The sequence below is a fragment of the Gossypium hirsutum genome, chromosome D13 (genome assembly GCF_007990345.1).
Source record: "Gossypium hirsutum isolate 1008001.06 chromosome D13, Gossypium_hirsutum_v2.1, whole genome shotgun sequence".
Classification (NCBI taxonomy): Eukaryota; Viridiplantae; Streptophyta; class Magnoliopsida; order Malvales; family Malvaceae; genus Gossypium; species Gossypium hirsutum.
Genome location: NC_053449.1, coordinates 64011189 through 64029363, shown reverse-complemented (window position 1 = coordinate 64029363; position 18175 = coordinate 64011189). Strand labels below are relative to the sequence as shown.

Below are 18175 nucleotides of genomic sequence, written 5' to 3'. Positions count from 1 at the left end.
AAAATTTGACCGTTGCCCCCCCAAACTGTAAAAAAAAACTATAAATACCCCCACCCCTTTTTATTTTTTCACAAACAAATCCTCTCTCATATTTCCTCTCAATTTCCTCTCAATTTTCTCTCAATTTCCTTCCAAAATTCTCATAAATCCATATTTAATTTCAATTTCCTCTCAATTTCATTCCAAAAATCTCTCAAACCCATATTTAATTTCAATTTGCTCTCAATTTCCTTTTTTAAAATAGTTTTAATTTTTTTATATTTTTATAAATCGTAAAAATTTCTACGATTTCATCAATGGCCGGATCATTGACTCGTCTTGATAGGCATCACATATCAGTGGAACAAATGGAAATGTTAAGTGTTAAATTTAATTTTTAAATATTATTTAAGAATTTTTTATTTATTCTTTTTTAGATAATTATTAATTTATTATTTGTTATAAAAGTCTGTAGATCGGGTATTGGAATGCAATATCCGGAATATGCATGCTCCTCCATCGCCGTTGGTAGAGAACTACTTGTGGGAAGCGGGTTTTTGGCACGTGGCGACGGTAGGCCGGGGATGCAAGTTGTACCCGAAACTAATCAGTGCGTTGATCGAGAGGTGGAGACCCGAGACGCACACATTTCATCTTCCATGTGGAGAGTGCACTATCACTCTAGAAGATGTGAGTCTGCAATTGGGATTGTCGGTCGATGGGAAGCCAGTCACCGGGACTGCTCAATATAGCAATTGGGAGGAGGTATGCTACGAGCTTTTGGGCGCTATTCCGGATAAAATGGAGGGAGGTAAGATCGAGATGGGCTGGTTACGTGACACATTCCCTGATCTGGATGAAGATTCAACAGAAATTGAAAGAATCCGATATGCTCGGGCATACATTCTTCAAATAATTGGAGGTTATCTGATGCCCGACACGTCACAGAGCCGCGTACATCTAAGATGGCTCTTGAAAATCGTAGATTTTAGAGAAGCCGGTGAATTGAGTTGGGGGTCTGCCGTTTTGGCAACGTTGTATCGGGAGATGTGTGGGGCGACGCGACCGAGGAGAGCGAAAATCGGAGGTTGCCTGTCACTACTATAGTCATGGGCACGGTTTCGCTTTCCATTTCTACGTCCTCGAGTGGACTACCCATATACATTCCCACTCATAACGAGGTAAATTTTATATTAGATTTTACAATTATTATGTAGATTTTTAAAAATAAAAGTATGTTAAAAATTTATTTAGTTAGGTGGAACCATCCGGCAAGTCATGCTCGATTAGCTACTGAACTTGAAGATATACGGCTTCTATTGGACCAACGGACGGAAGCACAAGTAAGTATTATTGCAAATAGATATTTTGTATTTAGTATTTAGTATTTAGTATTTAGTATTATGTATATAACTAATATTTCTATAATATTCATATAGTTTCAATGGACACCATACGATGATCCGGCAATTCGGGCAATAATACCGGAAGAGTTTTTACATAATCCGAACGCTTGGCACGTCAAAGTCGTGCTGATCAACTTCGTAACTGTGGAGCCGCACCAGACAGACAGAGTGCTACGATAGTTTGAATGTAGACAACCGATTCTCGTTGACCCTGAGGAGTTTAACGATCACCACAAAATCGACATTCGGCTATTAGGTACGGATTGGCCTAGATACTGGTCCGGGTACATAGAAATGTGGGAAAATTGGCATGAATATCTACCTACTCGGGAACCAATCATCATTCCAGAGTTAGCGTGCGTTCCAGAATACATGCTATGGTTTAGGATCCATGGCAAGCCGTATTTACTGATGCCAGAGGAGAGGCAGCGGCAAATACGTGTCGAAAGGGAAAGGCGCGGGCCTCTAAATCTAAGACGACAAGACTGCGAAGGCAGCCCCTCAACGAGGCCCAGACAGTCACCCGACTCATCATCAGTGGCCATGCAATCACCGTCCCCAACGAGAGCACCGATGCAGCCACCTGACGCAGCAATTCAACCGATGATACCCACGCAACCGCCTTTTTAGATGATGCCAGGTGCGTTTCCTAGCCCTTATATGTACCCTAACCCTTACATGTATCCTTTTTCGAATCCTATGGCAGGTTGGAGCCAAATGCCCGGTTCAGGTCCATTTCCTGTTATGTCGAGCAGACCGCCGATATATAGGCCAGCGGCGCAGGAGGGATCGCAAGGGGGGGCCGTCGGGGAGCTCTCCTTTTTACCAATCCCCACCAACGTATGGCTTTCAAACACCGTCGCCGTTCATGATGCAAACACCTCCACATACACTATTCTTTGAAGGTGGATCATCGTCCCAAGTCCGACAACCAGATGCCGAACTGGAAGAACCAGAATCACCACCGGAGGAAGAACAACCGCCGCCGGAAGCTAGAGGAAAGAGGAATCCAGCGCGTAACCGTCGACGGCTGCCATGTGGAACCGAATCCCCCGGGCATAGACATTGATTGCCGTATTTAAATTTATTATTTGATGTAATAAAATAGGAGTTTATTTGATGTAATACGCATAGAAATTTTGTCGAGTTATTTTGATATTATTTGATGTAATAAAATAGAAGTTTATTTGATGTAATAAAAACCCTAACCTAATTTAATTAAAAACCCTAACCTAAACCGTAATTAAAAACCCTAACCCTAACATAACCTAATTAAAAACCCAAACCCTAACATAACCAAATTAAAAACCCAAACCCTAATATAACCTAATTAAAAACCCTAAACCCTAACCTAACATAATTAAAAACCCTAACCCTAACATAACCTAATTAAAAACCCAAACTCTAACGTAACCTAATTAAAAACCCTAACCCTAACCTAACAAAATTAAAAACCCTAACCCTAACCTAATTTAATTACAAACCCTAACCCTAACCTTACTTAATAATATTTCATAATTTGATAACTTTACTAACCATTAACACAATTTTTGGACTTAATAATTTTACATAATTTGATAATTTTACTAACCATTAACACAATTTTTTGACTTAATAATTTTACATAATTTGATAATTTTACTAACCATTAACACAATTTTTTGACTTAATAATTTTACATAATTTGATAATTTTACTAACCATTAACACATTTTTTTGACTTAATAATTATAATTTTACATAATGTTAGATTTGGTAAAATGTTTTGATTGGTACTAACAATTAAAAAATTAAACTAATTTGATATTATTTGATGTAATAAAATAGAAGTTTATTTGATGTAATAAAAACCCTAGCCTAATTTAATTAAAAACCCTAACCTAAACCGTAATTAAAAACTCTAACCCTGACATAACGTAATTAAAAACCCAAACCCTAACATAACCTAATTAAAAACCCAAACCCTAACATAACCTAATTAAAAACCCTAAACCCTAACCTAATATAATTAAAAACCCTAACCCTAACATAACCTAATTAAAAACCCAAACTCTAACGTAACCTAATTAAAAACCCTAACCCTAACCTAACTTAATTAAAAACCCTAACCCTAACCTAATTTAATTACAAACCCTAACCCTAACCTAACTTAATAATTTTACATAATTTGATAATTTTACTAACCATTAATACAATTTTTTGACTTAATAATTTTACATAATTTGATAATTTTACTAACCATTAACACATTTTTTTGGACATAATAATTTTACATAATTTGATAATTTTACTAACCATTAACTAATTTTTTTGACTTAATAATTATAATTTTACATAATGTTAGATTTGGTAAAATGTTTTGACTGGTACTAACAATTAAAAAATTAAACTAATTTGATATTATTTGATGTAATAAAATAGAAGTTTATTTGATGTAATAAAAACCCTAACCTAATTTAATTAAAAACCCTAACCTAAACCGTAATTAAAAACCCTAACCCTAACATAACCTAATTAAAAACCCTAACCCTAACATAACCTAATTAAAAACCCTAAACCCTAACCTAGCATAATTAAAAACCCTAACCCTAACATAACCTAATTAAAAACCCAAACTCTAACGTAACCTAATTAAAAACCCTAACCCTAACTTAACTTAATTAAAAACCCTAACCCTAACCTAATTTAATTACAAACCCTAACCCTAACCTAACTTAATAATTCTACATAATTTGATAATTTTATTAACCATTAACACAATTTTTTGACTTAATAATTTTACATAATTTGATAATTTTACTAACCATTAACACATTTTTTTGGACTTAATAATTTTACATAATTTGATAATTTTACTAACCATTAACACATTTTTTTGGACTTAATAATTTTACATAATTTGATAATTTTACTAACCATTAACACATTTTTTTGACTTAATAATTATAATTTTACATAATTTTAGATTTGGTAAAATGTTTTGACTGGTACTAACAATTAAAAAATTAAACTAATTTGATATTATTTGATGTAATAAAATAGAAGTTTATTTGATGTAATAAAAACCCTAACCTAATTTAATTAAAAACCCTAACCTAAACCGTAATTAAAAACCCTAACCCTAACATAACCAAATTAAAAACCCTAACCCTAACATAACCTAATTAAAAACCCTAAACCCTAACCTAGCATAATTAAAAACCCTAACCCTAACATAACCTAATTAAAAACCCAAACTCTAACGTAACCTAATTAAAAACCCTAACCCTAACCTAACTTAATTAAAAACCTTAACCCTAACCTAATTTAATTACAAACCCTAACCCTAACCTAACTTAATAATTTTACATAATTTGATAATTTTACTAACCATTAACACATTTTTTTGACTTAATAATTTTACATAATTTGATAATTTTACTAACCATTAACACATTTTTTTGGACTTAATAATTTTACATAATTTGATAATTTTACTAACCATTAACACATTTTTTTGGACTTAATAATTTTACATAATTTGATAATTTTACTAACCATTAACACATTTTTTTGACTTAATAATTATAATTTTACATAATTTTAGATTTGGTAAAATGTTTTGACTGGTACTAACAATTAAAAAATTAAACTAATTTGATAATTTTACTAATAATTAATACAATTATCAATTAATAATTGAATAAAATATATTTTTTTCTAAAATTACATTCAACTATTGCGATTAGGGCATGATCGACTTGTATGGCCTGGGTTCCTACACCATCCGCACAACTTCTGTTGACTGGCTGTTTCTCGGATATCCATATTGTTCCGTATTCTAGTGGAGCAAGGTCGACCCTTTGGTTTGCGACGCAATTCTCTATCCGGTAACAGCTTAAAAGGAGCAAGAGATACGGGCGGCCACTTACGTTCATCTGGGACCGGTGGGAAAACGTGTCTCCATACTTGTACATGTTTGATAATTTGTACACTTCATCCACATAACTCATCGGATCCAGGCGGAGTTTCTGACAAGCTGCAATAACATGAGCGCATGGATAACGAAGTGCATCAAACTTCCCATAGTCACAATTCCTGTTTCGTAAGTGTATACGATATTGCCCGCCAACAACGCCTTGGTGTGGTCTGTCAAACTCTGTCACGCGAAACCATAAACTGTCTCGATCGTGACACACTGTATGCATGATGTTTGCCCTCGCCTTCGCCTTGTTAATTTCTTGAACTACCTTACTGCACCATACATGGCCACCCTGCATCTGGCCTGCATAACTTACTGCTCGCTTTGGAAATAGCGCCGCCAAACGGAAATATGTCTCTCGCACAACCGATGTTATCGGTAGATGGCGCGTTCCTTTAAGAACAGAATTTATGCATTCTGCCAGATTCGACCTCATATGGCCATATTGTTGGCCGCCGTCGTATGATTATGCCCACTGTTCGAAACGTATGTTACAAAGGTAATCTGCCCCTTCTTCGTTTTGGGATCGAAAAATTGCCAACATCTCGTGAAAATGATCTTTATTTATTTCATACCCTACCAATATAAGATCATAACGAATAATTTATACCACTTCTACAAAGAAAACTAATTCAAATTGACAAACGAAATAACACAGATATAGACTAAATACCCATGTTGGTCACTTGTCGTCGTTCGCTCTTAGATGGATATTACCTGTAGTAGTTCGAAGCAACATGTCTTAGGCAATATCTATGGTGTGTGCGCTGCCACAAGCTTCCCTCTCGATCAAATGCAGCTAGTATACCTGTGCCCCGGTCTGAAATAACACAGATATCAGGTTGGGGGCACACATGCCTCCTTAACCTAAAGAGAAAGAAATCCCAATTATCAAACGACTCTCCCGGTGTTATTGCAAATGCAATTAGAAAAATTCTCCCACTGCCGTCCTGTGCCACTGCAAGCAATAGCCGATGAGTATACCTACCGAACATGAAGGTACCGTCAATTTGTACCAACGGCTTGCAGTATGGAAATGCGTCTCGACATTGCTTAAAGGTCTAAAACAGGCGTTTGAACACTTGGCACCCACGTAGCAATCGGTCATTGTAGTACGCATCTTCCGTTTCAAGGTATGTGATGGCACCTGGGACGTATCTCTCTAGCACCTGACACCACTGCCATATTTCATTATATGAGGTGTCCCACCCACTATGCATCTTCTCCAATGTCTATTCCTTAGCTATCCAAGCCTTGCGGTAAGAGGGCGTGTACCCCATTTGGCTACGGATATTGGCAATTAACACCGGCACTGAAGTCCTAGGATCTGCTTTTATCGCGGGCAGTATCAAGCTAGCTAACATGGCTGAATCCATTTTGGGATGATCTTGTGAAACACCTACAGAGGGAGTACATTAAATAATACAACATTGCAAACTAAAAGTATTATTCAGATACATTCAATACTGTACCTGCAGCACATGTATGTGGACCTTTGTACTTTTTTATCTCCCACAACCCTGTCCTTTTCCTTAACGAGGCGTAGATTTTCCATGAACATGTGCCGTTTTGCACTGCACACTTCGCCTCAAACTTATCATATTTTGATTTAACGACGTGGTAATTAACGCCGTTTTTGATACTATGCTGTTTCAAAGCACCAATAAAACTATCCTTGTTAGTAAACTGATTACCAACTTCAAGCTCACCGATATCTACCCCCAAACTTGTACGATCGCGCAACCGGTGTGGTAGATCTGGAAACTCTAACGCATCATCTACTGACAGATCGACATTATGCATATGGGCTGGAGGTGAATATGCTCTGAATCGTGGATTTTTTTCATCATCTGAACTCCTTTCAGCATCTTCACCTTCTGTTAGAATAGGCTCCGGTTCAGAAAATAAGCCAACTTCTGCACCATCCGGCCCGGGCTCTCGAGGTGGATCCACATCGGAGTCATCTTCTAACCCACAATCATCTGCAGCGTATGACGTCCCTTCACCGGTTGACGTCGTAGGTAGTACGTCATCCCTTCTTCTTGGCATTTGATGACGTCAATAATTGGATGTAGATTGCCATCCACTAGAACTTGATGCCGTTTTCCATTACGTATTTCCAGCATCAAACGTCAAGCCACCGACGTACATGTCCCATCCACCGACAGAGTGTCTTGCGGGGGATGTACATTCGACACCGCTACCGAATATGGGCTGTTTCGTATTTTGTAACCCGCTAACCGAGTGTCGGCCAGGGGTCGTGTGTACATCTCGAACACCAGACGGAAGTACATCAGTTGGCGACGTAAATTGCACATATAACTCAATATAAGTTGCTCCACCAGCAAGGTGAGTCTGCACCATTGCCTCTAAGCTACGAGCACCTTTTATGTCGAACGAGTCATATGTCACCGGATCAACACAAGAACAAAATCGATACGTGATTGACAGAACTTTCATTGGCGTCGTTTCGAAGAATTTATGCCTAATCTTTTAAGAAGTTCTGTCAAATCTATGTTCTGGTTAAATGACAGTCGCACCGTATTCTCTGACAAAAAAATAACACCATTCTCGGTGTGGAAAACCTAACCATCGTAGTAAATAATAGTACTAATACGTTCACACATTTTGAAACTCTAACTTTCTTAGCCTCTCTAAATTGTTTCTGCTATTACTTATGCATTCTAAGAACATTTTCTGCCTAATTTATAACCTCAGCCCAAACTTGCTACTGTAGCAAAATCGCGTCCACGAGGGCGCGATTTCATAATTTCTTCTCAAATAGCATCCTGGTAGAAGCGATTTTATACTATTTGCCCAGAAACCTACTGTAGCAAAATCGCGTCCACGAGGGCGCGATTTCACAATTTCTTCCCAAATAGCATCTTGGTAGAAGCGATTTTATACTATTTGCTCAGAAATGTCAAAAAAATTTATTTCTTACATGACCTGCTGTAGCTAAATCGCGTCCACGAGGGCGCAAATTCGCAATTTCTTCTCAAATAGCATCCTGGTAGAAGCGATTTTATATTATTTGACCAGAAACGTCAACTCGAAATAATTTATTCCGAGACCTAAAAATCCTAAAAAGCCTGAACCCTAAACCCTAAAAGCCAAAAAAACCAAACGTAAAAATAAAGTCAAAATCGCGTCCCTCGACATCGCGCTGACGTGGACGCGATTTCTTAAAAAATGGACCATTCCGGTAAATAATAAAAAAATGGGCCCATTTCAGTAAATTTTGAAAAAAAGGGCTTTTATTGGTAAATTGCCCTCACATATCTAACCTAATTTAATTTGTTTTTCTTTTTTTGGTGCTGCACCAATTTCCTGTTTCACCTTTCGTTTTCTTGTCACTCTAATATTACTCGGTCTCCTACAAACACAAGTATCTTAAGGATTAGTTCTTGCTCAATTTTAAAGTAAGCAAAAGTAAATGGATGAAACCGATTACCAACTTCAAGCTCACCGATATCTACCCCCGAACTTGTACGATCGCACAACCAGTGTGGTAGATCTGGAAACTCTAACGCATCATCTGCTGACAGATCGACATTATGCATATGGGCTGGAGGTGAATATGCTCTGAATCGTGGATTTTTTTCATCATCTGAACTCCTTTCAGCATCTTCACCTTCTGTTAGAATAGGCTCCGGTTCAGAAAATAAGCCAACTTCTATACCATCCGGCCCGGGCTCTCGAGGTGGATCCACATCGGAGTCATCTTCTAACCCACAATCATCTGCAGCGTATGACGTCCCCTCACCGGTTGACGTCGTAGGTAGTACGTCATCCCTTCTTCTTGGCATTTGATGACGTCCCCAATTAGATGTAGATTGCCATCCACTAGAACTTGATGCCGTTCTCCAGTACGTATTTCCAGCATCAAACGTCGAGCCACCGACGTACATGTCCCATCCACTGACAGAGTGTCTTGCAGGGGATGTGCATTCGACACCGCTACCGAATATGGGCTGTTTCGTATTTTGTACCCGCTAACCGAGTGTCGGCCAGGGGTCGTGTGTACATCTCGAACACCAGACGAAAGTACATCAGTTGGCGACGTAAATTGTACATATAACTCAATATAAGTTGCTCCACTAGCAATGTGAGTCTGCACCATTGCCTCCAAGCTACGAGCACCTTTTATGTCGAACGAGTCATATGTCACCGGATCAACACAAGAACAAAATCGATACGTGATTGACAGAACTTTCATTGGCGTCGTTTCGAAGATTTAACGCCTAATTCTTTTAAGAAGTTCTGTCAAATCTATGTTCTGGTTAAATGACAGTCGCACCGTATTCTCTGACAAAAAAAGAACACCATTCTCGGTGTAGAAAACCTCACCATCGTAGTAAATAATAGTACTAATACGTTCACTCATTTTGAAACTCTAACTTTCTTAGCCTCTCTAAATTGTTTCTGCTATTACTTATGCATTCTAAGAACATTTTCTGCCTAATTTATAGCCTCAGCCCAAACTTGCTACTGTAGCAAAATCGCGTCCACGAGGGCGCGATTTCACAATTTCTTCTCAAATAGCATCTTGGTAGAAGCGATTTTATACTATTTGCTCAGAAACCTACTGTAGCAAATCGCGTCCACGAGGGCGCGATTTCACAATTTCTTCCCAAATAGCATCCTGGTAGAAGCGATTTTATACTATTTGCTCAGAAATGTCAAAAAAAATTATTTCTTACATGACCTGCTGTAGCAAAATCGCGTCCACGAGGGCGCGATTTCATAATTTCTTCTCAAATAGTATCCTGGTAGAAGCGATTTTATATTATTTGACCAGAAACGTCAACTCAAAATAATTTATTCCGAGACCTAAAAATCCTAAAAAGCCTGAACCCTAAACCCTAAAAGCCAAAAAAACCAAACGTAGAAATAACGTCAAAATCGCGTCCCTCGACATCGCGCTGATGTGGACGCGATTTACTAAAAAATGGACCATTCCGGCAAATAATAAAAAATGGGCCCATTTCGGTAAATTTTGAAAAAAAAGGGCTTTTATTGGTAAATTGCCCTCACATATCTAATCTAATTTAATTTGTTTTTCTTTTTTTGGTGTTGCACCAATTTCCTGTTTCATCTTTCGTTTTCTTGCCACTCTAATATTACTCGGTCTCCTACAAACACAAGTATCTTAAGGATTAGTTCTTGCTCAATTTTAAAGTAAGCAAAAGTAAATGGATGAAACTGATTACCAACTTCAAGCTCACCGATATCTACCCCCGAACTTGTACGATCGCGCAACCGGTGTGGTAGATCTGGAAACTCTAACGCATCATCTGCTGACAGATAGACATTATGCATATGGGCTGGAGGTGAATATGCTCTGAATCGTGGATTTTTTTCATCATCTGAACTCCTTTCAGCATCTTCACCTTCTGTTAGAATAGGCTTCGGTTCAGAAAATAAGCCAACTTCTGCACCATCCGGCCCGGGCTCTCGAGGTGGATCCACATTGGAGTCATCTTCTAACCTACAATCATCTGCAGCGTATGACGTCCCCTCACCGGTTGACGTCGTAGGTAGTACGTCATCCCTTCTTCTTGGCATTTGATGACGTCCCCAATTGGATGTAGATTGCCATCCACTAGAACTTGATGCCGTTCTCCAGTACGTATTTCCAGCATCAAACGTCGAGCCACCGACGTACATGTCCTATCCACCGACAGAGTGTCTTGCGGGGGATGTGCATTCGACACCGCTACCGAATATGGGCTGTTTCGTATTTTGTAACCCGCTAACCGAGTGTCGGCCAGGGGTCGTGTGTACATCTCGAACACCAGACGGAAGTACATCAGTTGGCGACGTAAATTGCACATATAACTCAATATAAGTTGCTCCACCAGCAAGGTGAGTCTGCACCATTGCCTCCAAGCTACGAGCACCTTTTATGTCGAACGAGTCATATGTCACCGGATCAACACAAGAACAAAATCAATACGTGATTGACAGAACTTTCATTGGCGTCGTTCCGAAGATTTTACGCCTAATTCTTTTAAGAAGTTCTGTCAAATCTATGTTCTGGTTAAATGACAGTCGCACCGTATTCTCCGACAAAAAAATAACACCATTCTCAGTGTGGAAAACCTAACCATCGTAGTAAATAATAGTACTAATACGTTCACTCATTTTGAAACTCTAACTTTCTTAGCCTCTCTAAATTGTTTCTGCTATTACTTATGCATTCTAAGAACATTTTCTGCCTAATTTATAACCTCAGCCCAAACTTGCTACTGTAGCAAAATCGCGTCCACGAGGGCGCGATTTCATAATTTCTTCTCAAATAGCATCCTGGTAGAAGCGATTTTATACTATTTGCTCAGAAACCTACTGTAGCAAAATCGCGTCCACGAGGGCGCGATTTCACAATTTCTTCGCAAATAGCATCCTGGTAGAAGCGATTTTATACTATTTGCTCATAAATGTCAAAAAAATTTATTTCTTACATGACCTGCTGTAGCAAAATCGCGTCCACGAGGGTGCGATTTCACAATTTCTTCTCAAATAGCATCCTGGTATAAGCGATTTTATATTATTTGACTAGAAACGTCAACTTGAAATAATTTATTCCGAGACCTAAAAATTCTAAAAAGCCTGAACCCTAAACCCTAAAAGCCAAAAAAACCAAACGTAGAAATAAAGTCAAAATCGCGTCCCTCGACATCGCGCTGACGTGGACGCGATTTCTTAAAAAATGGACCATTCCGGTAAATAATCAAAAAATGGGCCCATTTCAGTAAATTTTGAAAAAAGGGCTTTTATTGGTAAATTGCCCTCACATATCTAACCTAATTTAATTTGTTTTTCTTTTTTTGGTGTTGCACCAATTTCCTGTTTCACCTTTCGTTTTCTTGTCACTTTAATATTACTCAGTCTCATACAAACACAAGTATCTTAAGGATTAGTTCTTACTCAATTTTAAAGTAAGCAAAAGTAAATAGATGAAACCGATTACCAACTTCAAGCTCACCGATATCTACCCCCGAACTTGTACGATCGCGCAACCGGTGTGGTAGATTTGGAAACTCTAACGCATCATCTGCTGACAGATCGACATTATGCATATGGGCTGGAGGTGAATATGCTCTGAATCGTGGATTTTTTTCATCATCTGAACTCCTTTCAGCATCTTCACCTTCTGTTAGAATAGGCTCCGGTTCAAAAAATAAGCCAACTTCTGTACCATCCGGCCCGGGCTCTCGAGGTGGATCCACATTGGAGTCATCTTCTAACCCACAATCATCTGCAGCGTATGACGTCCCCTCACCGGTTGACGTCGTAGGTAGTACGTCATCCCTTCTTCTTGGCATTTGATGACGTCCCCAATTGGATGTAGATTGCCATCCACTAGAACTTGATGTCGTTCTCCAGTACGTATTTCCAGCATCAAACGTCGAGCCACCGACGTACATGTCCCATCCACCGACAGAGTGTCTTGCGGGGGATGTGCATTCGACACCGCTACCGAATATGAGCTGTTTCGTATTTTGTAACCCGCTAACCGAGTGTCGGCCAGGGGTCGTGTGTACATCTCGAACACCAGACGGAAGTACATCAGTTGGCGACGTAAATTGTACATATAACTCAATATAAGTTGCTCCACTAGCAATGTGAGTCTGCACCATTGCCTACAAGCTACGAGCACCTTTTATGTCGAACGAGTCATATGTCACCGGATCAACACAAGAACAAAATCGATACGTGATAGACAGAACTTTCATTGGCGTCGTTTTGAAGATTTTACGCCTAATTCTTTTAAGAAGTTCTGTCAAATCTATGTTCTGGTTAAATGATAGTGCACCGTATTCTCTGACAAAAAAATAACACCATTCTCGGTGTGGAAAACCTTACCATCGTAGTAAATAATAGTACTAATACGTTCACTCATTTTGAAACTCTAACTTTCTTAGCCTCTCTAAATTGTTTCTGCTATTACTTATGCATTCTAAGAACATTTTCTGCCTAATTTATAGCCTCAGCCCAAACTTGCTACTGTAGCAAAATCGCGTCCACGAGGGCGCGATTTCACAATTTCTTCTCAAATAGCATCTTGGTAGAAGCGATTTTATACTATTTGCTCAGAAACCTACTTAGCAAAATCGCGTCCACGAGGGCGCGATTTCACAATTTCTTCCCAAATAGCATCCTAGTAGAAGCGATTTTATACTATTTGCTCAGAAATGTCAAAAAAATTTATTTCTTACATGACCTGCTGTAGCAAAATCGCGTCCACGAGGGTGCGATTTCATAATTTCTTCTCAAATAGTATCCTGGTAGAAGTGATTTTATATTATTTGACCAGAAACGTCAACTCGAAATAATTTATTCCGAGACCTAAAAATCCTAAAAAGCATGAACCCTAAACCCTAAAAGCCAAAAAAACCAAACGTAGAAATAACGTCAAAATCGCGTCCCTCGACATCGCGCTGACGTGGACGCGATTTACTAAAAAATGGACCATTCCGGCAAATAATCAAAAATGGGCCCATTTCGGTAAATTTTGAAAAAAAAAGGGCTTTTATTGGTAAATTGCCCTTACATATCTAATCTAATTTAATTTGTTTTTCTTTTTTTGGTGTTGCACCAATTTCCTGTTTCACCTTTCATTTTCTTGGCACTCTAATATTACTCGGTCTCCTACAAACACAAGTATCTTAAGGATTAGTTCTTGCTCAATTTTAAAGTAAGCAAAAGTAAATGTATGAAACTGATTACCAACTTCAAGCTCACCGATATCTACCCCCGAACTTGTACGATCGCGCAACCGGTGTGGTAGATCTGGAAACTCTAACGCATCATCTGCTGACAGATAGACATTATGCATATGGGCTGGAGGTGAATATGCTCTGAATCGTGGATTTTTTTCATCATCTGAGCTCCTTTCAGCATCTTCACCTTCTGTTAGAATAGGCTTCGGTTCAGAAAATAAGCCAACTTCTACACCATCCGGCCCGGGCTCTCGAGGTGGATCCACATTGGAGTCATCTTCTAACCTACAATCATCTGCAGCGTATGACGTCCCTCACCGGTTGACGTCGTAGGTAGTACGTCATCCCTTCTTCTTGGCATTTGATGACGTCCCCAATTGGATGTAGATTGCCATCCACTAGAACTTGATGCCGTTCTCCAGTACGTATTTCTAGCATCAAACGTCGAGCCACCGACGTACATGTCCCATCCACCGACAGCGTGTCTTGCGGGGGATGTGCATTCGACACCGCCACCGAATATGGGCTGTTTCGTATTTTGTAACCCGCTAATCGAGTGTCGGCAAGGGGTCGTGTGTACATCTCGAACACCAGACGGAAGTACATCAGTTGGCGACGTAAATTGCACATATAACTCAATATAAGTTGCTCCACTAGCAAGGTGAGTCTGCACCATTTCCTCCAAGCTACGAGCACCTTTTATTTCGAACGAGTCATATGTCACTGGATCAACATAAGAACAAAATCGATACGTGATTGACAGAACTTTCATTGGCGTCGTTACGAAGATTTTACGCCTAATTCTTTTAAGAAGTTCTGTCAAATCTATGTTCTGGTTAAATGACAGTCGCACAGTATTCTCTGACAAAAAAATAACACCATTCTCGGTGTGGAAAACCTCACCATCGTAGTAAATAATAGTACTAATACGTTCACTCATTTTGAAACTCTAACTTTCTTAGCCTCTCTAAATTGTTTCTGCGATTACTTATGCATTCTAAGAACATTTTCTGCCTAATTTATAGCCTCAGCCCAAACTTGCTACTGTAGCAAAATCGCGTCCACGAGGGCGCGATTTCACAATTTCTTCTCAAATAGCATCCTGGTAGAAGCGATTTTATACTATTTGCTCAGAAACCTACTGTAGCAAAATCGCGTCCACGAGGGCGCGATTTCACAATTTCTTCCCAAATAGCATCCTGGTAGAAGCGATTTTATACTATTTGCTTAGAAATGTCAAAAAAAAATTATTTCTTACATGACCTGCTGTAGCAAAATCGCGTCCACGAGGGTGCGATTTCACAATTTCTTCTCAAATAGTATCCTGGTAGAAGCGATTTTATATTATTTGACCAGAAACGTCAACTCGAAATAATTTATTCCGAGACCTAAAAATCCTAAAAAGCCTAAACCCTAAACCCTAAAAGCCCAAAAAACCAAGCGTAGAAATAACATCAAAATCGCATCCCTCGACATCGCGCTGACATGGATGCGATTTCTTAAAAAATGGACCATTCCGGTAAATAATCAAAAAATGGGCCCATTTCGGTAAATAATCAAAAAATTGCCCTCACATATCTAACCTAATTTAATTTGTTTTTCTTTTTTTGGTGTTGCACCAATTTCCTGTTTCACCTTTCGTTTTCTTGGCACTCTAATATTACTCGGTCTCCTACAAACACAAGTATCTTAAGGATTAGTTCTTGCTCAATTTTAAAGTAAGCAAAAGTAAATGGATGAAACATTGATCTTACTTTTTCCATAGATTTGTGCTCAATATAACAACAGGGCTTGATACAGTGATGCCATTGTCTTCCTTCTGTTCGCGCCATATTAATGTTGCATGTGCCAATACAAGTTGGTCTCTCAATGCCATTGAACTTCTTACTATCACCTTAAAACACTTTCTTTCCTCAATGTTGCTAAAGTTTAACACATCTGGTTCAACCGATATGTTAATGTACCCTGGAAATGCTTCTTGTACTTCTTCCCCAAACCTTCTAAATGTTCTACCATGCAACCTTATTTCCGCCTTGTAGGTGCACTTGGGACAACCTACATTTGTCAATGTTCTATTAAATATGTATTCTGAAGCTTTATCCAACACCAAATTGAAATTCGGTAAGTTAAGATCCATCCCTAAGATTTTTTCTCCTTCAATATTTTCTTCCATTAATGCTAAATATTCCAATTCACCCTCACGGCTCAACAAGTATCTTCTATACTCTTCGGGAGAGATATCATATACTAAGCCAGGATTCATTGCTTTCAATGGATTAATACATCCACTTCCCATTGCTAGCACAGCTGCGTTAGATGACTTTATCACTGGATTTGCTGCAATTATTAAAAGAAAATTTATCTTAAAGCTTTATAAGAATAAAAGAAAATTTCATACCAACAAACTTGTAATAGTTAAAATGATTTTAATAAAACTAATGGATGGGAAAGAAATGTTCAATTACCACTGGTCATTATAGCTGATTTAATTCTTGCTATCCCCCAATCCTTGTGAAATGTCTTAATGTAGGATAAAATGCCAGCAACAACTGCATTAGCCATTGAAGTGTCACTCATCACCTGGTAATGAGCATACATATTTTGAGCATCGTATTTGTTAGCACATAAAATATCTTCTCCCGGAGCACATATATCGGGCTGCGAAAGTAGAAACCAAAATATCAATTGTATGAACACAATAAATTATGTATTCTATCAAGAGATAAAAAAGAAGATTTAATTACCTTTAGTGCATATAGATCATATGGATTTGGGCCTTTCCGGATATGAGGCTAACTTTACAGAGGTCTCCCTTTTGTTCCTCATAAACAGTCTGGTAAATTTTTGCTTTTTTTTCTCTTGATAAATAATATGATAAAAACAATATTAATATTTAATAGACATACATATAAATTATCCAAAATAATGAAACAATCTTAAAAAGTATACCTTCTGTTACTGTTGTCTATATACTTCTGAATTTTAATGCCATCTTTTTTCGTCACGTAAATAACAGGTCTATGAAGCTCATATGATCGAGAATCATATATCTGAGATGAGCACAATATTCCAGCAACATTTACATTTAAAAGCTCTTTTATTCTCCCTTTTATTTCCCCATCACCATAAATAATTTTCCCCTTCACATCTTCTCGAATCTCCATTTTTTTCTTTTGTAGTTGAGATGTTTCAGCTTTGGATTCAACTTCTTTTCCTTTGCTTGTTCCTACAGCTTTAATAGCGCTTTTAAAATATAAACAAATATTTTGTTAGCGTAATTGTTATATATCAATATTAAAATTACACTATAATCTAAATAGAAATTTATAGAGCACATACTCGGACCAATGAATTAGTTCGCAATAATCTACATCTTTATCCATAAATGAATCGAACCCCTAAATTAAAAAATATATAATAAGTTTGTACCTTATCATTAAGCTAGTAATTTAATTAGATAATGATGATGTACCTTGATTTGTGTTCCACCTCCTAGCTCAACTTGTGTTATGAATCTTCCACCAAAATTACATAATTCGACCTCAATAACCCAAGGAGTTAACCCTCCCGATAGAGTGTAATAATTGTCACCATGATTACCCGAAGATGTACAAACAACTACATTTTCTTTCATTGCCAAATATCCTCCCATATTAACTGGATCACATAGATACGAAGAAATATTTGACAAATCATCATTGTTCAAAGATACCATTATTACATCCACCTTATCCAAAGTAGCTTTCTTCATAGCATCAAGCAAAGAATTTTTTAAAACTTCAACACTTTTATCAACTGTCACCCCGTCACCAAAAACTTTGTAGGATGCTATTCTGGCAAATGGGTTTGCCCCTTGTATTTTAGAATCGGAAATTCTAGAAATATCTTTGAGCCATTTTAGTTCTGTTAAAGCTCCAGCGGCAATGGAAGCACATGCAGTGCCATGACCATTGAGGTTTTCCGAAAAATTGAAATCAACAAATCCTGTCGCTTTAGTTAACACCTTTCCTTTGGTGTAATTTTCAATAGCTACAATCTTTCTGCATTAAATATCAATTTAAATCATATTTTTATTATAAAAATTAAATTAGTAATAACTGAAT

The 18175-nt window shown here is 37.9% G+C and overlaps 2 protein-coding genes across 2 annotated transcripts; both read right to left on the bottom strand.

Annotated features, from left to right (window-relative positions):
• Window positions 1-15807: 15807 nt before the first annotated feature.
• Window positions 15808-16709, bottom strand: LOC107953042 (subtilisin-like protease SBT4.3). Its single transcript, XM_016888270.2, has 2 exons — window positions 16538-16709; window positions 15808-16409 (listed from the first exon to the last, which is right to left on the bottom strand). The coding sequence occupies exons 1-2, from the start codon at window positions 16668-16670 to the stop codon at window positions 15823-15825; spliced, it is 720 nt and encodes a 239-aa protein (XP_016743759.1). The 5' UTR covers window positions 16671-16709; the 3' UTR covers window positions 15808-15822.
• Window positions 16710-17008: 299 nt separating this feature from the next.
• On the bottom strand, window positions 17009-18100 carry LOC107953054 (cucumisin-like). The gene is made up of 3 exons (XM_016888280.2): window positions 17545-18100; window positions 17412-17470; window positions 17009-17315 (listed from the first exon to the last, which is right to left on the bottom strand). The coding sequence occupies exons 1-3, from the start codon at window positions 17821-17823 to the stop codon at window positions 17009-17011; spliced, it is 645 nt and encodes a 214-aa protein (XP_016743769.1). The 5' UTR covers window positions 17824-18100.
• Between the last annotated feature and the right edge of the window lie 75 nt (window positions 18101-18175).